This window comes from Pteropus medius, unplaced genomic scaffold (genome assembly GCF_902729225.1).
Source record: "Pteropus medius unplaced genomic scaffold, Ma_sr-lr_union100, whole genome shotgun sequence".
Lineage (NCBI taxonomy): Eukaryota > Metazoa > Chordata > Mammalia > Chiroptera > Pteropodidae > Pteropus > Pteropus medius.
The window spans coordinates 4,245,204-4,268,143 of NW_024355206.1; the positions used below are offsets into that span (position 1 = coordinate 4,245,204).

General features: G+C 51.7%; 1 protein-coding gene across 4 annotated transcripts in view; it reads left to right on the plus strand.

Moving 5' to 3' along the window:
* PDE8A (phosphodiesterase 8A) overlaps positions 1-22,940 on the plus strand; it is a 116,200-nt gene that overhangs the window by 85,056 nt on the left and 8,204 nt on the right. For 3 of the 4 annotated variants that reach the window (XM_039858236.1, XM_039858233.1, XM_039858234.1), the window contains exons 9-18: positions 4,900-4,982; positions 6,557-6,608; positions 6,709-6,751; positions 13,344-13,421; positions 17,591-17,661; positions 17,927-18,091; positions 19,376-19,424; positions 19,628-19,763; positions 21,319-21,517; positions 22,462-22,679. In XM_039858236.1, the coding sequence (XP_039714170.1) occupies positions 4,900-4,982; positions 6,557-6,608; positions 6,709-6,751; positions 13,344-13,421; positions 17,591-17,661; positions 17,927-18,091; positions 19,376-19,424; positions 19,628-19,763; positions 21,319-21,517; positions 22,462-22,679 (1,094 nt within the window). The remainder of the gene's footprint in view (positions 1-4,899; positions 4,983-6,556; positions 6,609-6,708; positions 6,752-13,343; positions 13,422-17,590; positions 17,662-17,926; positions 18,092-19,375; positions 19,425-19,627; positions 19,764-21,318; positions 21,518-22,461; positions 22,680-22,940) is intronic. The other variant, XM_039858235.1, reaches the window with a different exon arrangement.

The window sequence follows — 22,940 nt, forward strand, 5'->3', positions numbered from 1 at the left end:
CAGTGAGGTGACACCTCCTCAGAACACATCTGAGCCCACTGGTTCATTGAGCCTCGTTATTCGTTCAGCACTTTTAAATGCCTCCTGTACGGCAGGTGCTCTGCTGGATTCTGGTACAGAAAGAAAAGCAAAAGAGGAAGTCCTGCCTTCGAGAACTCATATTCCAGGTTGCAAAACAGACAGATAAAAGGAACCCTTGCTCAGCACTGTGAGAATCACGTAATCATGGTGCTGCGGGGCAGACGAAAGAAAGGCGGGCTCAGTCTGAAAGCGTGTTTCTCTGTGTTTCTCTCCCAGCTGTGGCTTCAGACAGCACCTCGTGTCATTAGGTTTTAAAATACGATGAGCAGGGCAAGGCTGCTGGTTTTGGGTCACTCTTAGTCTTTCCTGCTGGGCTCATTTTGACTTCTAGAAGTTGGTTAGGGACTATTCATCTGATTATTTAAAATGTTTGAGAACTTGGTGACCTCCTTTCCTGTCCACTGTGGAGGCCCCAGGGGAAGCAGTGCCTTGTCCACTGTGGCGTGTGGCCAGTGCCCTCCCGTTGCACAGAAGAGCAGTCTGCCACAGGGGCAGGAGGGCCACGCAGAGCTTGACCCTCACGTGCTTGCGGTCCCCGAAGACACCGTGCGTGGGTGGGTGCGTGTCTCTTTGCACACCAGATTGCCCACGTGAGAACAAGGGAGGAGCAGGCCGCCTGCGAGGGCCCAGCGGCACACCGTCAGGGAAATGACAGAATTGGGCGTTGCCCGAATCCTGTTTCACTGTCCACTGTTCTGTCAAAGGCGATGAGTTCTGACTAGGGACAGTAGAAGGCCCACTGGACAGAGGATGGAGGCGGAGGTGGGTGAAGAGGCCGGCGGGTGCTCGGGCTCACTGCACGGGTTGGGCCCGGTGCTCCCTCCCTGCCTCCCTCTGCTGGGAGGGGCGTCCTCAGAAGGCGGGAACAAGGCAGCCATCCTCCATCCTCCGTCCTCCGAGACCTGTTGTCCTTGAGGGGGCTTTATTGTGGCCGTCCCCCTCCTGGCGGTGGGGCCCATACTGCCCCCCGGCTGGCCAGCGATTTTGTTGTGAGGCTCGTCTGAGCGTGTGCCAGAGACGGTGGCCCTCATGCACCTTGATCGGACACTTACGTCGAGGCGTCCATCTCCCTGTCACTGAGGAGGGCAAGTAGAGATGGAGAGGGGACACAGAGCGGATCGGCCGTAGGCCCTGGGGTCCGTCCTGATCCGTCCAGAGCCAGGCGAACGGCCCCTCCCCACCGAGTCCTGCCGCTGGGCACCAGGCACAGAGGGCCTCACGTTCGAGCTGCGGGAGACCTTTTCTCTAAAACCTGTAGTTTTGTGAGCAGAGAATACAATAGATTGCATTTTCAACCTCTGTAGTGTTTTATTTCAGAAAGGAGCCTGGTTATTTGTTTTGTATGTTCAGAGTTCTTGGGAGGGGAAAAGCAGCCATTTGTCCTTCGTCAGTAACCCGCTGCTTGGCTGGGCTCTTTTCCGAGGTGAGATGACATATGGCCTTTCTAATTCAGTTTCCCTGGAAGAACAGGGGCGCTGGGCGGCTCGGTACCATGGTCAGCGGGGGGAGGTCAGACGTGCGCTGGGAACCAGAACGGAGGGTTAGGAGGCAGTTAGATGGTGGGGCGCCGTCGGCTCTCGAGCGTCCAATTCTAGGGTTGCCAATCAGTCGGATATTCTTGGGAGTGGAGGAGAAATTCTGATGATGTTCAAGCAGAGAATGTTGCAAACACTGTTGTCCACAGACTCCTCTGTTCTCAGCTAATGGCTCCTCTTTTGGGCACAATCGATACTATCGGGTACCTTGGTTTTCAGCCCCTGTGCCCACACTTCCCTGCGTCCCGCACGTGTATTTCCTGACTCTCCTCCCTTTCTGTCCCTAAGACTTCTCTGTTGGGGCTCTAGAACCCCGTCTCCCATCTTCTCAGATACCTGGGCTTTACAGTGCTCTTTTAGAAATTTTGACTTTTTCCCTCGGAAATTGTGTCTCGTAGGCACCGAATAAATGTTGGCTGCTCAGAGGCCTGCCTGTGACAGTGACATATGGCCGTAGCCCCTTAGCTTTTCACAGCTTTCACGTCGTGAGCCCCCATGACACGTCAGCCTTCCTCCTCCACCGACTCCCCTCGTCTCCGACTCTCCTTCCATCCGCTTCCCCATTCACTAGGGCTCTTTGTCCTTGGCCAGGTTCCTCAGACCGCTCCTTTGTCACTGGGGCATCTTTCCAGCTCCGTATAGATGTCTCACGCCTCCCCACTTTTAGCCACAGCCTCTTTTCCAAGGTCTGGTTCAACATGCTGCCGTCATGTTGAATCGACCTGTCTAACAGTGACGTTCACAAAAGACCCAGCGTCTCCAGCCCCTGCTTCCTCTGCTCCTGCACCGCCCTCGCGGCCGCCTGGACTTCAGTTCCTGGCACGGTCTTGGTTCCTCCCCACCCTTCAGTCTCCTCCGTCAAATCCATCACCAAGTCTTGACGTCTGCTAAGCCCCTGCCTTCGCGTGTCCACTGCCTGGGCCCAGCCTTGTCCAGGGCCTTCTTTCCACATACTGTGATTGTGGTGGCTGAATCCAGTGAGGTCTCCTGCTTGATCGTCCTCCACTTCCGGTGTGTCCAGTCTACGCTACTGAGTGATTAGTCGTACCAAATCGTCGTTCTGACCATGTTACTCCCTCAGCGCAGAGCTCAGATCCCTGAGCCGGCTGCCGGGATTCTGCAGTCTCACCTCGGCCTACCTTTTCCGTTCAGTAAACAGAAGCCCAAGAGTCCACGACTGTTTGCCATGCATGAGCACTGTGCTAGCCCTCGGGGTAGGACGGCAGGTGACGGTGGTTTATTTCTTAAGATGACGGGCGCCGAGAAGGGACCGTCTCAGTTGGCAGAGGAGCCCAGCTTGGTGCTGGGCTCGCCCCGGAGCGGGAGGGAGGTGCGGGCCTTAGTACAGTGCTGAGGACAGCGCGGCCTGGAGAGAGGCCTGTGCGGGGTGGCCAGTGTCAGAAACACACCATTTTCCGCATGTTTGCCCTGTGGCAGGACCGTGCTTAGGGTTTCTGTGCATTACCAGATGGAATCTCGCTCACAGCCTTCTCAGACAAAACTCCGTTATTCTCAGGATCTAAAACTTACATATTTATGATAGTCAATATTTTAAAATATATTTTGGATAAGAAATATGATTATGACAAGTACTTTTTGTTTCCATTGGTGACTGGAAAACTTACAGGCACCTTCGTTAGCCAAGCAGAGTCTTGGCTAAATTGCTCTCCTCTGTTCGCTGGACTGTTCAGCTTTTGGAAGTGGCCTCTCGCGCCTCTGCTTGGGACCTGGCAGCCACGCGGTCTGTTCAGAAAAGACCGAAGGAGAGAAGCCTGAGTGAATTCTTTAAAGAGCTGATTGACCGAACTGGTCTCTCGTTCTTCTCCCTCTCTCTTCTTTGTAATCTAACAGCTCTGTTGAGGGATAATTCACATGCCACGCGATTCACCCATTTAAAATATACAGTTCAGTGGCGTGTGGTATATTCACAGAGCTCTGCAAACACTAGCACAGCGCCCCTCCTGTACTCTTCGGCCCGTCTGCCGAAGCCTCCCGCGGTGGGCACGGGGGTGTGGAGGACCGGTTGCGCGTCCCTGCCGTGGGATCGCCGTTTGGCCCTGGCCCGCTTCCGGCACAGGTGTGCGTCCCCTCAGAACGTACTGAGTTCCAGCCGCACCGCCCTCTGGTCTGCAGCAAGCGAGCTCGGAGCTGGCCCTCTGGCTTTTGTTCATTCAGTCCTTTGTTGGTGCCCGTTGTTTGCAGAAGCGCACCACAGAGGATCAGGAGCATCCTTCGCTCTGTCAGAGAGTCTCAGAGAGTCTTGGTTTCTCTTGGATCCACTTTCTTATCTGAAGATGAGGTTCTGCCATTGGTGTTTGCATGTAGGTCGCCACGCCCCAAGCATAGAAGGTTTCACGATTGACCTTGAACTAGGGTCTGGGCAGGAAACTTGAACTAAGCCACCAAGGCTGCCATGGTGGTCCACATCCTGCCTGGGTCAGCTCTAGGTCCCGAGGGACTCCGGAGGTCAAGGAGGTTATGCAATACCCTACGAGTTCCGTGTCCTACAGTGAGTTTCAGGGATTTGTGTAGCTTAAGGATCCTTAGTGACTGCTGTAGGAATCCACAATCTTTTACATGGTGGCAAACTTAGCTCCCTCCCAGATTTCTCTCCACACGCCGAGAGCAAGGGAGCCACTTGCAAGCCTCCGTTCTCTCGTTGCGGTCAGGTCCCACACATACCGGTAGCTCTCCCAGACTGCACTTCTGGAAAAACCCCTGATTTTGTCTGACCTGAGAGCATGACTAATGCAATCGCAGCCCTTATGAGGTCTCACCTATCTGTTTCACCCTAGCGCGGTCCTGGCTATTAACTCATCATCCCACCCCAGAGGGACCAAAACCCATCGCACAGGTGGTAGCAGCCATACGCGTGGCCACAGAAGGTTGCCTTCTCTGCCTAGTCCTGATTCTTCCTCGCCCACATGCAGGGCTAGCAGACACTCCCTTCAGCCCCCTCCCGCCGCAGGTAGGACTTAGGAGAGGAGCAGTCTGTGTGGTGAAGCGAGGGAGCACTCCTCACTCAGGCCAAGGGCCTCTGTGCCAGCTGACGGCACCGAAAACATATGGCCACTTAGACCTAGCTTTTCTTGGCAGCTCAGAAGGAGATGGACTTGGAAGTTTGAGAAAGAATGTCAGATTGCCGAAAATTGTGTTTGGGGTTGGGGTAATTTGTATCCTAATTGCTTTAGCAATGGTAAATGAATCAAAACTTGGAGTGGAAAATATTCTTGGGTTTATGTTTTGAACACAAAGTGTAATGATGCTTACGTTCCATTTATAGGAGTGGCAAGGAATTTGCTATGCCAAAAACGGAGATAATGTACAACAAAATGTGAAGATAATACCTGTCATTGGACAGGGAGGGTAAGTGGAAAAACAAGCACTCCGGTCAACATACCGTGTTTGGCTTATTGTAAAATGTGCTTTGAACACTTAAGTAAATTAAGAACTGCATGCAGAAATTTGAAAGAAAGGTGTCATCTAAGACTGCCCTTCCAGTGTGGCCTCCCCGTGGCCACAGCCCGACCCTCCACCTGGTGACCCAGAGCCACCAGACTCTGGACACTCTTGCTTAAGTGCACGGATACACAGGAGACTGATGTATTTAAATCAGAATGTCACTTTATTAAGCTGTGTGATAAGAACACTGACTGGTGGACTCCCCACATTTAAAAAATTTTTATTTAATTTGATAGCCTGTGTGTTACTGCTGCGTAAACCTATCAAATTAGATCAAAATATTAAATACTACTATTTATAGGAACACATAAAACAGATGTGACTACAGATTGGAAAGCAGTGTATACCAGGGGCCTAAAAATCTCTGATGGTTTATCTCAGAATCTTTCTTAAGTAATTTGAATAGCGGAAAATTATGAATATGAATTATAGGACAACCAACAGGAAAATATGCAACCATTAGAAACAACGATCTTAGAAAAGTAAATTACAAGGAAAAATGCTTATGATAAATGCAAAAGTCAGAATGTAGAATACTACGGAGGGTTTGATCTCAGTCGTGAAAATGGAAGAAGGAAGAAGGAACAGGGAGATGTGGCAGTGGTTCTAGCAGCTGCTGCTGCTCACGGCGCCCGCCCTCTCAGTGCCTAGGAGACATCACTTCATTTCACCCCAACCACAGCCCCGTGATGTCAGCGCTGTGGCCATCTCCATTTTCCAGATGCGGAAACTGAGGCTGGGAGGCGAGATTTCTGGCCCCAGGTCCGGCTGCCGACACTTGGCAGAGCCGGGCCGAGACGTCTGTGCTGACTGCACGGCTCACGTGCTTGGTCACCAGGCTTTGCTGCCAGTTGGCGATTGCCCCGGGGAACTGGATCTATGTGGGCCCTCTGTTCTGATTCTTTGCCTTTTTATGTCCTTTCCAAATTTTTTCATGATAAGTATATAGTGATTTGATTATCAAGAGGAAAGACTGAAAAACTGAAAAGGACAATAAATGAGGAGAGTCAGCAGCTTCTGAGATAAGCCCCGAGGGTTTTGTCTTAGAGGGGCAGCTGACCAGGGCCCCGTGTGGCCTCGGGCCATTTCCCTGAATGGATGTGAGCAGACTGCTCCTGGGACTGGAAGAAGCGCCTCAATATAAGGGTCCTGAGAACGAAAACGTGTTAAGGAATTACGGGCTCTGGGTTGAACATGCAGTACATTTTTAAAAACATAGGTATTTTTTATTGCATTATGACTTGAGAGAATTTCGTTTTTTACTGAAGAGTTGATTTCGTTTCTACAGAAACACCAAAGGGTGCTTGTAGACGCTTGCTTGTTTTTTGGCGGCCTTGGCCATGAACCATAGAAAGGCTTTTCTCAAAGCACTTTGTGTGCTGTGGAAGAGAGATGCTCTTTTCACAATGAAAAACTAGCTACATATCCCCCAGAATAGAGAGCCCGGAGAGAAATAACGCATTGTTTTCTACTTGCAGAAGAATTAGACACTATGTGTCCATTATCAGAGTGTGCAGTGGCAACAACAAGGTAGGTGAGGGGGCCCCTCGGACCCCGGCTGCGCCCCAGCGAGGATTCCCTTACCCAAACCTCGGCCGTCAGAACTAACGGCTTTTAAATTCATTTCTAGGCCGAGAAAATAGCCGAATGTGTTCAGTCTGACAGACTCACAGGTATGGTGCGCCATATTCATTCTGAGGGTTCACTGAGGTTTGGAAATAAATAAAGTGAAAGCAGACCCCACTCCGACCAGCTTGCCTGGCGTGAGGGGCTGTATTTCCCGGCGCCATGGCAGCGTTTCTCGCCTGGCTTCCCAGGCTGGGTTGTGAGTCTAAGGACCTGAGCGCTGTGGGCATTCTGACAGATGTCTCGGGGTGGGTCACAGCCTGCGGGGAGAGAACTGGTCACCTCAAATGCATGCACTTAATACGGGGACGTGTTGGGTGAAGTGTGGTTTGTTGGCTTGATCTCTATTTTAAGAGGCAGCAGTGTTGAGGGTCGGAGCACAGTACTTTGTCAGGAACATCTTCATCTGCAGACAGTAGTCGCCACGTGCCCACAGGGAGGGAGCCGGACTCGCCCCACTCCTACTGTGTCCTGGGCACCATCTGCTCCTCCCCGCATCTGTGTACCTGCAGGCGGTTTTCCCAGGCCTGGAATTGCCTGTTTTCTTCATGCATGTGGCTTCACAAGCCGGCTGCCTGTGCCTGTGCTCACAGATGAGGGGCGGGGGGCGACGGGACAGGCCCGCTCCAGCCCCGCACGCAGGCGCTGCACTGAACCCGTGCACGTGCTCTGCGGCGCCCTGCCGTGCCCCGGTGGTGCTCCGGTGGCCCAGCCAGCCCCGTGCGAGCGCCCAGGGAGGAGGCTTTGTCTTCCAGCCCTTTGGCTGTTGGGGACGTGCTTTCTGCAGCACCGGAAGGTTCATCCATTGTTCTAGAAATGTTACCCACGTACTTTCTGAGCATTTGCTGTGTATAAGGCACTGTGCTTGAGTGTGTTTAATTAGAGTCTTGCAATAATCCAATGGGTAGACCTTTTATAGATGAAGTTCCTTTTTTACAGATAAGGAAGTGGAAAGGCTAACTAATTTGCCCAAAGATACCCATCTAAGAAGGGGTGGGGCTGGCACTCGATCCAAGCAGCCAACTCCAGAAGCCCCGAGTGCATGCTGGGACAGTTCTCATGGGCGCCCCAAGAGCAATCGGGCTTTAATGTGAAAAGAAGAGACATGTTGATACCACGGGACACAGCAAGTGGTGAGAGGTGATCAGTCATAAATGAGAGAGGACCAGTAGTGCCGTGGTAACTCAGAGGAAGAGGGAAAGTTCCAGACAGGGCACGTGAATTTGAATAAGAAGAACGTGTGGAGGGAAAAGCATCCTAGTAATAAAACCAGGCACGGAAGACGGAAAGTACCGAGTGTGTTCCAGAAAGAGTAAGGATTAGATTCGACTAGTGTGAATGGTTAGTGTGGAAAGAGGACTGGGATCATGAAGGACCCCGGAGTGCCAGGGGGGAAATGGGGGTTTTCGCCCGTAGGTGGCGGGGTCTGAGGGTTTGGGGGCGGGGAGTGGCATGAGGTCTGGGCTCTGAGAAGCTCCTAGAGCACGTGTGATACAGGTGCCATGGCAGGAGGGACCAGGGACAGGAATGCCAACATCACCATAGTCTAGAGGGGAGGAAACAACAGCCAGGGCGTGCGATGGTGACAGTAGGTGGACGGGAGAGGCCAGGGCGATGATGGCGTGGGGCCAGAGGGGGGGAAGCGAGAACGAGCGGTCAGAACGTGGGTGTTAACCCTGGGCATGGAGGGCATGGCCCGGGCTGGGGGAGGCGGATGTGGAAGGCACTATTCGTGAGGCCCTGGGTTCGTGTGTGTGTTCATTTGTCCGCTGATTCATTGTGATAAGTTCTCTTGAGTACCTCCTGGGCCCTGGGGCCCTTGTTTCTGTGTGCTTCAGAGATCAGGACTGGAGATGTGACTTTTGCTGGCCAGCAAAGCATCACCTAGTAGTTTGGATGTAGAACTGATGAGGTTGACCCAGGGATGGCAAAGGGGAGTGGAGACTCTGAGGTGACCCAGGAAGAGACGCCAAGAAAAGGTGTGTGTCGGGGTGGTGGGGGGATTGGGTGGGTAGATCACTTGCATCAGCATCAGGGTCAGTGGGAGCAGAAACCTGAAGGTGTCCCTGAGTCAAGGGACGGGAGAACAATGGGGACACATCGACCATGGTCAGGGCCGAATCGCACAGAGAAAGGGGGAGGGGAGTGCAGCGCCAGAGAAGGAGAGAGACCTTGGCTTTGGCATCCAAGACCTGGAGGAGTGCGGGCTTGGGAGACGCAACCTGCAGAGGCTGGAGGAGGCAGCAGTGGAAGCTACCGACATGCGCCCAGCCTGACCGTGACCCTTATGCTACAAGGTCGTGGAGCACCTTGCCTTGGATTTTTTTTAACATTTAGAACAGCCACTGTCTGCTTCCCCCCCCAAAAAAATAGTACAGGCCCGTGAACTAGTCGTGGCTGTTGTTAACATCTTTTTCTTACTGAGACAGAAACTGAAGTTTCAAAGGGCTAAATGACAGCCTAGAGTCAGGCAGCCAGGAAATGAGCTGGCCCTGGAAGGCAGAGTTAGCGACATGGTCACAGAAGACGGTCAGCTGGGGAGGAATCTCCCAAACCGTTTGTGCGGGGCCATTCTGTCATTTTACTAGATCAGTGCCCACGTAAGAGTCTTGCCCATCTCGCCCAGATGAGCCGCTCGCTGTCCAGTCTCCTTCCCCGTCAGCAGCGTAACCAGCTTTATGTCCAGAAGACTCAGCTCCTGGTCTTGCTTTGGGAGGCAGTGGAGTTGTAGGCAGTGGACCAGCGGGGTCCTTGGTTACACACGACAGAAATCAGCTTTTAAGTGTGTCCCTCTGTGTCTGGGGAAAGCGAGCTTTGTCAGGAGGAGGGAGGAGGTGGTTCTCTGTGTCTGAGGCCGCAGAGCGCAGGGGGACGAAGGCTCAAGGCAGCTGTCGACTGCAGTTTGGAGGTTGGTGGAGTCCCCCGAGCGAGGGTGGTCCCCGTGCAGAGCAAGCAGTCCACAAGTGCTGGGACTGTTGAGTGTCTGAGAACGTTCTCTGAAAGTCTGCTGTGTTCCAGCAGAGGGACTTTGGGAAGTCCCGTAAGATACCTGCTTCTCAGCTTCCTCACAGCAGAAAGGAGCCCATCCTGCCAGACGCCAGCGTCCACGCGGGAACAGGGGCGGCTGCCACCCGTGCGGGCTCTGCGGTTGCCACTGCCAGCTTCCCCAGGGCTCCCCGGACCTACCCAGCAGGCCAGGGAAGTGTCGCTGATTTCTCTGTCCTCAAACAGTGGGCATTGTGGAAGGATTGCATTTCACGGAAAGGGAAACTGAGAGCAGAGCCCTGGTTTGTGGAGGCCCGTTTTGCATCTTTGCCTTGATGGCCAGACGCCTCAGGTCAGTCCGTACTGTCAGCACCCCCGGGGAGGAGGGCCTGTCCTCGCTCCTTCCGCTGCTTCCGGGGCCGAAACCTCACACTTCTGCCTTCATCCCTTCAGCCTTCCTGAGTCCAGCTTCTTCTTTCCTTTTTCTAAATTTATTTTTTTATAGTGACTTTGGTTAATGAAATCCATTAAGTTTCAGGAGTACAGTTTAACAGTAAGGCATATGTATATTGCATCGTGTGTTTACCTCCCATAGTTAGATTTCTTTTCGTCACCACATATTGGACCCCTTTTACCCCACTACCTCCCTCCTTCCCCCTCCCCCCGCCACCTCTGGTAACCACTAGTCTATTGTCCATGTCCACGAGTCTGAGTTGAGCTTCTGAGAGCCAGGTGCTCCCAGCATCTCAGCAGGGAAGGTGCTATAGGACTCAGAGATCAAGTCACTTTGAAATGTTAGGTAGAAGTGAAAGCCTGCTTCTCGAGCCACACCCCATCCTCGGCACACACGTTGCTTCTTGCTTCTCTCCAGTCCCCGCTCCTGCTCCATCGGCACAGTCAGCTTCCTTGTCTTCTTGGCTCACGTCCTCTCTGCTCCTGTCCCAGAGAAGAATCTTCCACTTCCTCCTCGGGGCTCCTTCTGTGTCTCAGAATTATTGCTATAACTCTGAGTTCTTCTACCTCTGTCCCCTCTAGACCAGGGGTCCCCAACCCCCAGGCTGCGGACCGGTACTGGTCCGGTCCGTGGCCTGTTAGGAACCGGGCCGCACAGCAGGTGGTGAGCGATGGGAGAGGAGGGGAAGCTCCATCGCTGCTTGCAGACACTCCCCAGGGCCAGCATCGCCACCTCCGCTCCACCTCAGATCATCAGGCATTAGATTCTCATAGCAGCCGAAAGGGTTGGGAACCACTGCTATAGCTCACGCCTTGTTCAGCTTCACGTCTTTAAGGCCTGGCTTAAGGCCTGACATGTGGGTGCCCAGTAAAGTGTGTGGAGTGGATAAAGGGAGTGGGACGAGGAAACAAGCAAATTCACAGCGCGGTCTCATCAGGCAGCCGTGTGGACGTTAATCACGAAGCTCAGGGAAAGGACACGTGCTTGGGTCTGCGCGTGGTGGGGGGAGGTGCCCTCTGAAGTGAGTTTCGGAGAGGGCACAGTGTCCTGTGCCAGAGGCAGAAGGAGCAGATGTCAAGGCTGTTCCCGAGACAGAGTGAGGAGCAGCTGTGCTGACACAGCCCGCGTGTGGTCAAGACCAGTGAGAGAGGGAAGGCAGGCGGTTGCCAGCAGACTGACCCCGGCCTTGACTGCCAGCTGGGGTTACTCCTCGTCGCTGAGGTGCTGCAGGGTGGGGGCCCGGGAGCCAGAGCAGTTTGATTTAGTGGCGCTTTCATTTGTGACAGGAACATGCAGGCGTCTGGAGAAGCTGATGTGTGATGGCTGAGCAGCTGTTACTTGCTAGGCAGTGCTGGTCACCTAGTGAGGAGAAAGGAAGACTTCTCTGTCCTCATGTCATTCACAGCTGGTGGGGAACAGACAGCAAGGCAGTTGGTTGCCGGCAGTGTAGGGTGGGGTCGGGGGCGTGGGGGGAAGGTCTCCCAAAGGTTATGATACCTGTACTGCGTCGTAACCGCATCTTCAAAGAGGAGCAACAGTTAACAGGGTGAAGAAGGTGACTTGGGAGAGGGACCCCCTCAAGCAGAGGGAAGCAGTCTGCCGAGGCGCAGAGGTGGGGAGCTCAACCAGCACATCAGAAACGGTCCGTGATGGCCGAGGAGAAGGGGTCAGGATCACAGGATTCTGGGTGCCACACTGGGGAGCTTAAATCTCATCCTAAAAAGTCATGAGCCATCGAAATGTTCTAATTGGGAGAGCGATCTGGTCAGGGTTTTGTTTTAGTAGGGTTAGTTGGGTGCCTGTGGAGCAGGGGTCGAAAGGGGCATGAGAGAGTGTGCCTATAATCTGGAGGAGGATCACGAGCGTCTGAGCTAGGGCAGGGACAGAGCAGGGTCAGATTAAAGACGTATTGAGGAGGCCAACTCCACAGGTTTAGCTGACCAGTCGAGGGAGAGGGGAGAGAGGGGAGGAGTCATACCCATTCTTGTCTCCAACTCAGCGACCTGGGACTAAGAGTGGGTTTGGGGGAAGATGATGCGTTCACTTGAAGTGCCTGAGGGGTACCCAGGTGCAGGTGACCAATGGCCAGTTAAGGTGTGAGCCTGGAGCTCAGGGTGAGACAGCGGCACAGAGATTGCTTAAAGCTATCGGAAGGACGGGCTCTCTCGAAGGGACTGCCTTCGGACAGGAGCAGGGCTCAGGACAGATTCCGGAGCACTGTGGTTGGGTGGGGCTTGGGGAGAGGGGACCGTGAGGGAAACCAGGAAGGAAAGCCAGAGAGCAAGGCCCGGTGCAGACCAGGAGTTTCCAGGAAAAGCAGTCGGGCCAAGCTGGGTCAGAGTTGAATTGTGTCCTTCAGATGTGGCAAGACAGAGGTCTGCAGGGACTGTGACAAGTTCAGGGTCGGTGCCCGTGCAGAAGAGAGCGTAGCAAATAGCAAATGAAGAAACATCTTGATGGGGGTGGGTGCCAAGGCCCTGCATCCGGTCCTGCTTGTGAGTGGGGCTCCAGGTGAGGACCCCACGATGGGGCAGAGAGGACGCAGCCTCCAGGTGGGACACCAGGGCCGAGCGGCAGCCGCATTCAGCCACCCGCCCGGCGGCTCCCAGTTTCCTCGTCTGTGAAATGGGGACAGGTTGGAGAGGCTCAGCACCTCCGTGGCACCTGTTAGGTACACAGAGGAGGAACAGGAAGGAAGGTCAACTTTGTCTTGTCCTTGATTGGTGTGGGGTCGGGGAGAGAGGTCTGACTAGAAGAGCAGCGGTGCCATTCACCGAAGGTGGGGTCACGGGGAGAAAGATAAACTGTCATTCGACACTCTCTGCACTGTGCACTGCGCAGGAAGAGGCACGTTCTTCCCTGAGGCACTTTAGGTCTTGTAGGAAAAATACATAGATTATTTTTTTCCCTTGGGGTGAGTGTGGATGGGGATCAAACTTTCTCTTAGTTCTTACTTTATGTAGTGGGACTCTGTAATATGTCATCTGGAAGCTGTAAGGCACTTGTTTATGATTGTATCAAGAGGGACATTTTGAGAAGCTCAGTCCCCTTGTTCATAGTCTGCATTTCTGCCCACTGTGTTGATTTTTGTGTTGTAATTCTTAAGTTTTCTTTTTAAATTTTTTTTAGATCGATAATTTTCCTAACATGTTTTCATTGTTAATCCTTTTGACGAGGTGATTTATAATTTGTTTCTACAGATAATCAGTCAGGCAAACATAAAGACAAGAGAAAAAGCTCACTAGACGTCAGAGCTGTTGGCCATCGCGCGAGCGAAGGTGGGTGCAGGACAAAGGGGAGAGTGTGACCCTCGGTGCGGCACGCAGGCCCCCCGCGCCGCTCCATCTTGCCTCTGGGTCGCTGTACAGCTCCAGTTCAGGACAGGAGACCCTCTAGCCGTCTGTCAATTTCTCCCTCTTCCCCGACTCCCGCCTGTGGGTTCCATGTGAACCTTTCGACGGAGTGAGGGAATAAAGAAAAAAGGTGCATCTCCCTGCCCGCTCTGCAGAATGTGTAACAGCAGAATGTCAGTTTACCTGCTATCATTGTGCGAGTGACGCATTTGGGAATTCTTAACAATATAGAGCAAGTCCTCGAACAACATTGTTTTGTTCAACGTCATTTCATTATAACGTTGACAAGGGGAGAAAAAAATGGACTCCTGGCAGGGCCACTGTGTGGAGTGTACACGTTCCTCCCATCTGCATGGCTTTTTGCCAGGTCCCCTGATTTCCTCCCACGTCCCAAAGATGTGCATGTGAGGTGCCTGGGGTGTCTAAATAGTCCCAGGCTGAGTGAGTATGGGTGGGTGTGAGTGGGCCTGCGATGGGAGGGCGTCCCATACAGGGTGGGGTCCCAGGAGAGGCTGCAGCCACACTCGACTCTGAACCGGCATACGCAGGTTGGAAAATAATGATCTCGTTTATTTTTATTAATTGTCCTTACGTATAGCTCACATTTATTTCCATGTTCAATATTAGAAGTGTTTCAAGTCTTTATTTAGAAGTTTGATGATGTTTTTGTGAACAGAAATATGCCATAGGAACTTAACTTTTGTTCTTGTCAATTAGCCTATGGTAAAATTGGTTTCTTGTATGTCATTTTGCTTAAAATCACAGTTTTCAAGAACCTTTCAGTGGCATTGAGTGAGGACTTAACTGTATTTCGTTGTGGGTTGCAGTTTGTCTGGAAGCTTATTTTTTGGTGGGGAGGTGAGCTGCATGTGAAAGACTCTTATTAAGCAAATATTATTTAAGTTCTAATTGGAATATAATGTTTAAATATTATATAGATATATAGATACATAGCCTGAATGATCTAGTAGTTTCAAAAATGTAATAAAAATGATTTATCGGTAGCGCGGAGGCAAATCGCACTGCTAACTGTGTACTTTCTTCAACCCAAAGATGAACGGGGAAGCATGTGGCGCTATTACTAGATAAAAAGCCACTACTTTGCAGGGCAGTAGCACCTTGGATTGTACAGCAGAGGCCCAGCTCCTGCCCTCATGTCCCTCGCAGGGCAGGGCAGGGGCCAGCTCACTCATGCCCACGGCCAGGCGTTTCCAACCTCCCTCATCCTTTGAGTGACTTTGTCCATTTCTGTATTTTTAATAGGTAAACGTTCTTCTTTTAATGCTTTTGGTTTTTAACCACTATTCTTTTGGAGTTATAATTTCCATATAATAAATTTCAGATGTTAAGTGTTCAGCTCAAAGAGTTTTGACAATTCTTTACACTCATGTAACTACTACGCAGTGTAGATCCAGATAGTATACACGCATGCACTTGCGCACACACACCTCTGCCACACGGAGGCAACTGAGAGTTGCTAGCACTGCAGATTCACCTGGCCTCTTGTGCTTCAAGAAACGGAACCATATAACATGAGTACGCATTCTTTGTCTGGATTCTTTCGGTCGTGTCAGCGTTTTTGAGAGTCATCCATGTCGTTAGGTGTATCGGTAGTTTATTCTTTTCATGGCTCAGTAAATACTCCATTATATGAATATGCCACGATTTGTTTATTTGTTCTCTTATTAATGGACATCAGTGTCTATCTTTCCACTTTGGGGCTTTTAAAAATAAAGATATGTGAATGTTCTTGTGTGTGTGTGTGTGTGTGCACCTGTGTGTGCCCTGGGCCTTTGGGCAGCTGTGAACAGCTCCAACGTGGGCTGTACCGGGCTCCTCCCCATCACTCACCTATAAGAGTTCCAGGTGCTCTACATCCTCCCACACTTGGCTATGCCAGCATTTAAAATTTCAGCCTTTCTGGTGGATGTGGTGTGAATTTTTCTGGTGACCAGTGAAGTCGAGCACGCCTTTCATATACTTATTGACCATTTGAATATCCTCTTTTGTGAAGCACTGTTCAATATTTTACCCATTTTTATAACTGGGTGTTTCTCTTTTTCCTCATTGTTTTGTAGGAATTCTTTATATATTCTAGATATGGGTCCTCTGTTGGATGTGTGTATCACAAATATATTTTCTCAGTATGTGGTTTGCCTTATCTGTCTCTTAAAGGTCTTTTAAATAACAGAGGTTCTTAATTTTAATAAAGTTCATTTTATCAGTGTTTTCTCTTATAGCTGGTGCTTTTTTGTCCTGTTTAAGAAATCTTTCTCTATCCCGAGGTCAAGCTTGTTTCATCTTCCACTTTAGGTCTGTGATCCATTTCAAATAAATTTTTACATCTGGTGAGGGTAGAGATCAAAGACGAATCTTCCCTCCCCACCCCTTGAAAATCCAATTGGCCCATCACCGTATTGAAAAAACAGCTTTTGCAACAGCATCAGCGTTGTAAATCAGATGACTGTACACATGTGGACTCTGTGTCACTTCTCTGTTAGTCTGTGCTTGTACCAGCGCCATTGTCGATTTCTACAGCCTTACAGGAAGTCTTGATTATCTGGTGGCGTAAACTTCTTCAAGATTATCTTGGCTATTTTAGGTCCTTTGCACTTCCATTATAATCGGCTTGTCAGTTTACACACACACTCGCACGCACACACACCTCCTAGGTTTTATCTAGGAGCGTCTTGAATCTGTAGGTCAACTTGGGGAAAACTGAAAGCTCAGTCACGCTGACTCTCGCAGGCGCTGCGTGCGCTCTGGGACTCCGTTTCAGTTGTCTTTATTTTCTCTCAGCTGCGTTTTGCATTTTCAGTATATAAATCTCGCACGTCTTTCATTATATTCCTAAATATTGATGTTTTCAGATGCTGTCACATGTCATATTGGTGTTTTTAATTTCAGTTTCCAGTTGTTTTTTGCTAGCTTACAGAAATACAATTGACGTTTGTATATTGACCTTGTCCCGAGTAGCCTTGACCAGCTCACTCAGGGATGTCAGAGTCGTGCTTGTAGATTCTTCTGTGGACTTTCCACATACACAGTCACAACAATCTTTATACCTTTTTCTGACTTTATTGCATTTATACTATTGTTTGGTTTTTGTAAGCAGATGTCACTTTTATTAATTTTCAAATGAGAACAAGTCCTTTTATGACATAATGATAAAATAGTGGTTTTTCTTTTGAGTTCAATGACCCCATTGAGTAAAATGGAAAGGTGGCAACTACATGCTGGTCGTCAAAACTAGACTGAAGGCAGTTTGTCTGCCCCCAACGTTTAAAGCGTTTGAGAGCCGCCGCGTGGCTGCTCTCGCTCGGAGTTTCTCCCAGGGCCCGAGTCTGGGAGCGCGAGGCTGACACATCAGGCTGCGGTCCTTACGGTGTTTGGTAAAGAGTGTTTGGCCTCACAGTGGGGCTTTCAGGGAGACAGACAGAACTCTGTGTGAACATTTTTCCTGCCTGTGCACTGCCCAGGCTCTCCGCTACCCCCAGAGGAACCCAAACCAAAAAATTAACAAACTTTAGAACCTAAGAGTTGCTGCTTGCCTCGTCGGAGGTATTTACCTAATTAGTCTGGATTATGCATAACGGTGGATGCCTTGAAAACTGTAACCAGAAATTCATGTATTTCAGTTCATGGCGAGTAGTATTTATCTTTCTTGCCGTATATGAAACAAAGAGTCTGTGTGGCATTGTCTTCCAAAACATCCTTACTCCTGGACAGCGGCAGGCTGAGTACTTACAAAGCCTCATTGTTATAAACATGAAAAGAGGCTGACTGTTTGGCCTTGGCTCGCTAGTTGCTTTCCTGTTTTCTCTCTGGCCTGTGACATCAGACATTCAGTCTGTGGGGGCACGTGCTTCCTAGTACCTAGAACCGAAGGAAGCAGAGGCGGTTAGGCCGGGGTCCCAGGCTCGTAGGAAGGAGGGGAGCTCTGGGTGGCTGTGTGGGTCTGGTCCTGCCCCCTCCCTGTGCAGCTGGGCACAGCGGGGCCTGGGGGGTGGGTTAGGGCACGGAGCCCTCGGCGGTCAAGCCAGGTGCCCGAGGCTGTGCCTACCCTGACCTCTGCCCACGTGATCTCTCCGCAGTGGCCAGCCAGAGACGACACTCCTCCATGGCCCGGATACACTCCATGACCATCGAGGCGCCCATCACCAAGGTGAGGCCGTTCGTGGTCCATCTCCACTGAGCACGGTGTCCCTTGTTCTCCCCGCCGATTTTTTCCAGTGAGGAGAAATGGACCTGTGACAATCTTGATGCTCTCCCAGTCACGGGGAGCCGCTTCCTCTCAGGAGAGGACATGTGGCACGGACACTCGGCTAGTCGTCAGTCAGCCTTGAGCAGCGTGGCCAGCCTGACCTCAGGATCTCTTTTCCGTTGTTTTTAAGGCTGCGAAACGCAAGGCTTTTCTTTCCATGTTGTAGGTAATCAACATCATCAATGCTGCCCAGGAAAACAGTCCCATGCCTGTGACAGAAGCCTTAGACCGTGTGCTGGAAATTCTCAGAACCACTGAGTTATACTCACCGCAGTTCGGTGCTAAGGACGATGACCCTCATGCCAGTGACCTCGTCGGGGGCCTAATGTCCGTAAGTGTGTGTTGACTAGGCCGCTGGCGGGAGCCTGCCGTTCCCGTTTGTTCTCCGGTTATTTGGTCACAGGCCGGCCTGACAAAGCTGTCTGCGTGTCAGGCTCGGTCCGGGCCTAAGCCCGTCCATCGCTTGGGCTCAACTGCTCTTCGTCCACCCAGGGACCTCGGCTTGGAGCACATAAGGGAGGGGCATGTTCTAGACCGTCTGCTGAGCTGCTGCCCCATTTTTGCTTAGGGGTTCTATGAGTAATTTATTTAAATACGACTTAACTGGGGCAGAAAAAAAAAAAAAAATGAAGTGTTCCACACCGCATCGCAAAACAGAAGGACCATGTTTAAAGAGGCCCCGGGGGAAGGGGCATGGGTTCCCCCAAGCAGCCTGTGCAGAGCTGGTGACTTCTTTGGAAAGAAGCGCTTGAGACCATGTCATTGGATGGGGCTCTGGAGGTCCTGGATGCCCCCTCCAGCCTGTCTACTATAGAGGTCTCTCCAGGAAGAACAATTGTCACTCTATCGCTGTCACGTTTGTGTTGGGAAGACATAAAATTCATCTCCCTCCCAGTTCCTGCTTTCTGAAATCACTTGATGTCCTCAAAATAAAGTTTTAGGCAGGTAGCTAGATAAAGCCTGCCTAAAACCCTAATTTTTAAGGCATCAAATAATTCCAGAAAGGGTAGCATGGCTTCGAGTGATGATGATGTCTAACCATGGACTTGCCTATTGAGACAGAGGCTCCTCTAGCCTCTAACAGTGACACGGGACAGGGTGGGAAAGTGTCTGGGGTGAGGTAGGGGAGTCACTGCAGGGTGAGAGGAGGGAGCTGCTTCGGGCTGGGGCGGTGGTCTGGGAGCAGCTCTCAGCCAAGAGTCTGCTGGGTAGAGTGAGATGCCTGGAGGAAGAACCGAGCCCCAGAGGAAGCCTGGCATCTCCTAGGGTGAGGACGGGGGCAAGAAAGCCCTCCTGTGGGGCAGGGTGGCGGGCAGAGGGGCATCACCCCTAAGAAACCAAACCGTCCTGAGTGCCACCAGGAGCATGAGGCCTAGGGGCCTCTCACAAGCCGCCCCCGCCCCGTGCCGTCCTACCCCGAGTGTAGCCGGTCCTTCGAGTGTCAGGCTCAGTGCTGTCGGTGAAGGGACTGAGTTCAGGGGTCAATCTCCGGGGAGCCTCAGGGTGCACTGATGGAGAGGGCTGCCCTTAGCTGTCCTCTGGGAGCACAGTCCTGGGATCTGCAGGAGATAAAGAACAGTTGTGATTTCTCTCTCGTTTCCTTGATTTTTATCAGGATGGTTTACGAAGACTATCTGGGAATGAATATGCTCTTTCAACAAAAAGTAAGTTTTTAACTTTGTGGATCATTATTGGTCAGGCTGAAGTGATGAAAATAAATTTTTCGGATAAAAGTTGTCAGATAGTTTTTCTCATCAGTACGCAGTTTCTTGGTATGTCATAAAACCTCAGAAACAAAGCACTGTTCTCCCTCAGCTAATGCCGTAAAACCTGCTAATTTTGTTCTCCAAATTTCATCACTTTGCAGACTTTCAACAGATTGCGAGCAATATAGTCACTCCCATCTCCCTTCACGACGTCCCACCGCGGATAGCTCAGGCCATAGAAAACGAGGACTACTGGGACTTTGATATTTTTGAACTGGAGGCCGCCACTCAGAACAGGTGAGTTCGCTTGGAGCTCGGCAGACAGAGAGCTCGATGCCAAGGGCCTGTGTGGAGAAGCCACCGGAGGAGTGTAGCTTCCGCACAGAGCCAGTCCTCGGTTCCCAGGGGAGGAGGCCCAGGAAGGAGCAGGAGGGCAGCAGGTGCCCCTGAGTCACCGGGGCCTGGGCCTCGACAAGGGGACGGGCGAGAAGCGGGGGGCAGAGTTTGCCTGGTCACGACTCCTGACGAGACAGCAGACTCATGGGAAGTGTGAAATTGAGCAAGGGACTTACTGCTCTAAGTCGCAGGGTTGTTTTTTTTCCCTGTAAAATAGGGATGTTGATTTCTTCAGTAGGTGGTGATAAGTTAAGACACAGCAAAGAGCCCTGCCCAGAGTCTAGAACTCAAAATTAGAAATACAGAGAGAACAGAGACATTTGAGAAGAGCTGTCCCCAGATCTCGGTTGCTGTGTCGGTGACAGGCATGGGGAGACCCAGAACTCCACACCCAGTCGTCCCGGACGGGGTGTGACCACAGAGTCAGGGAGAATGGGGTCCGTACCTTTAGTTTTGCACTTTGCTGGAAAAGAACTGTTAACCAAAGAGATGTGGCTGACTTGGCACACAGGAGTGAAATGTCACAGCCGATGCCCGCCAGGCCAGCCTTCAGGATGGCGAGGCCCTACCCCTGACAGTCGCGGGAGAGGTGTACTTTCTTGGGATCACCGTCAGGTCTCATCCCAGTTGGGCGACCCCAAGGTAGCCCTGCCCTTTCCTCCTGCTCACTGCGAGTCAGCCTTCTGCTACATTCTGCTCCCATGCACGCGACACGGGCACAGACGTGGGGAGCACCCCACGGCAGATGCATCTCTGGGCATCTGGTTTACATACTAGTGACATGGCATTCACGTGAACCGGGCCAAGGCAGGTCAGTCCGAGTCCCATTAGCCTGATCATCTCTGGACACTGCCTCAGCAGAGCCACATTTCTCGACCTTCCGAGCCAAAGGCCAAGCACTAGATCAAGGGTGCTTCTCAAGGAAGGGCCCGACCTGGTGGCAGCTGGCTCCCTTCTAAGGGGGAACCTCCTCAGACTCGACACCCACCTCCGGATTGTCGAGACCATCCCATGGCATACCATAGTGTCTGGCTCACGTGCGGTCATCAGAAACCATTATTGTCCTCAGGCAGGACACTGGCCAGTGGCTTAGGTCCAGCAGGTCCGAAGGAGAAGATAGGGTTCAATGTGGCACAAGTTTAGCCGGGCAGCAAACACGCTGATTTTGAGGAATCCACTGGTGCAAGGAGGAGTCTGAATCAGGAGGGGCAGAGTGAGCAAAGCCCGCCCGGCCAGCGGGAGCACCGGACAGAGCGCTGAGGCCAGAACTGGGGATTGGCTGTAGCCAGCTTGGTGCTGGCTCCCGGGAGAAGGGGCGACAGAGAGGCAGGTGCCGCTTTGCTGCCCTCGCGCTCTCTGAAGTCTGGCTCAGGTGTGCTCGTCGGATCTGACAGGGCTCTCGCCACGTGGCCTGTTTCTTCGCTTTACTTTAACGCTATGAATATTTTTTCTATAGGCCTTTAATTTATCTTGGTCTCAAAATCTTTGCTCGCTTTGGAATCTGTGAACTCTTAAACTGCTCCGAGGCAACACTGAGAACGTGGTTCCAGCTCATCGAAGCCAATTACCATTCCTCTAACCCGTACCACAACTCCACGCATTCTGCCGACGTGCTTCACGCCACCGCCTACTTCCTCTGCAGAGAGAGGATAAAGGTGAGCTGGGTTTCTGCTGCCTCTGTCCCTAAGTCGCCATGCAGTACGACTGCTCAGGAGTGTCCCTCACGGCGCAGCCTGGCTCAGGAAGGCTGTGGCCGTGTGAGAAGTCAGGCAGGAGGCCACACACTGTTAACTCAGGATGTGACTCAGCCATTCCTTGGGAGCGTGACGGGGAGCTGGTCCCCAGGGAGAAAGCCAGCAAGGGCAGGAGTCGGCTGTTCCCTGGGGTCTCCGAACCCACAGACAAGTGCAGCCAGCTAAGGATCGGCTGTTGCCACTTTAGGGGCCCCGGCTGTCCTCTCAAAGTCAGAGAAGGGCGACGTCATGCCTGGCGCCCGGCCGTGCTGAGCGGAAGCTGGTTCTCACCCTGAAGGGACACCTTCCCGGAGCTGGGTCTTCAGCTGCCCCCTCCTCGCTCCCTCTGAGGTTTTTGTTTTGTTGTTTTTAAAGAAAGATCATGACCAAGACCTAGGCAGAATAAGAGCCCAGAGAGAGGACTGTTTTATAAAGTACAAAAATAATGGCAGCAGAGGGACATCAGTGTCAATATGGAGCAACATATAAAGACAGCCCAGTTTTTGTTGTAATTTATTGTTTTTTTTTGAACTACTCTATAGAGGACACATACATATATGTATTCACGAAGCCAACTTAAAACGATTTTAATGGCATGGAGATGTAAGTCATCTCCTCCACTTCTCCCACTTACTCCTCTCTGTTGACGGGAAGTCCTTAACAAGCGTGAGACCAAGAATCCGTTGTGTCCGGACAGCATGTGCAAAGATGCCTCTTTCTCAGCAGACAGGGACCCCGGATTTGCTCGACAATGTTCTCTTGTCAGAAATCCCAAGTGTTCTTACCTCAAAGTCATAGGGTGGGAAGAAGACCCTACAGAAGGCTTCGTGCAGTGCCTCAGTTTTCACAAGATCTCTTGTTCTCAGCAAACTCTAGATCCCGTCGACGAGGCCGCTGCCCTCATTGCAGCCACCATTCATGACGTGGACCACCCCGGGAGAACCAACTCCTTCCTGTGTAACGCTGGAAGCGAGCTGGCCATTCTGTACAATGACACTGCTGTGCTGGAGAGCCATCATGCGGCCCTGGCCTTCCAGCTGACCATCAGAGATGACAAATGCAATATCTTCAAGAACATGGAGAGGTAAGAGGCGTGGGTAGGGAAGCACGTTGGTCCGCCCGTCTCCTTTAAACAGCTGTACTGAGATAAATTCACACAGCATGCAGTTCACCCGTTTGAAGCATACGGTGATCGTTAGCTCGTTCGGAGCAGTGCAAGTGCCACGACAGTTTGAGGGCATTTTCATCACCCCCCAAAATCCTCAACCCCGTTAGCAGTCGCGCCACACTCCCCACTCAACCACTGAGCCACTTTCCGTGTCCAGAGATCTGCCAGCTCTGGACA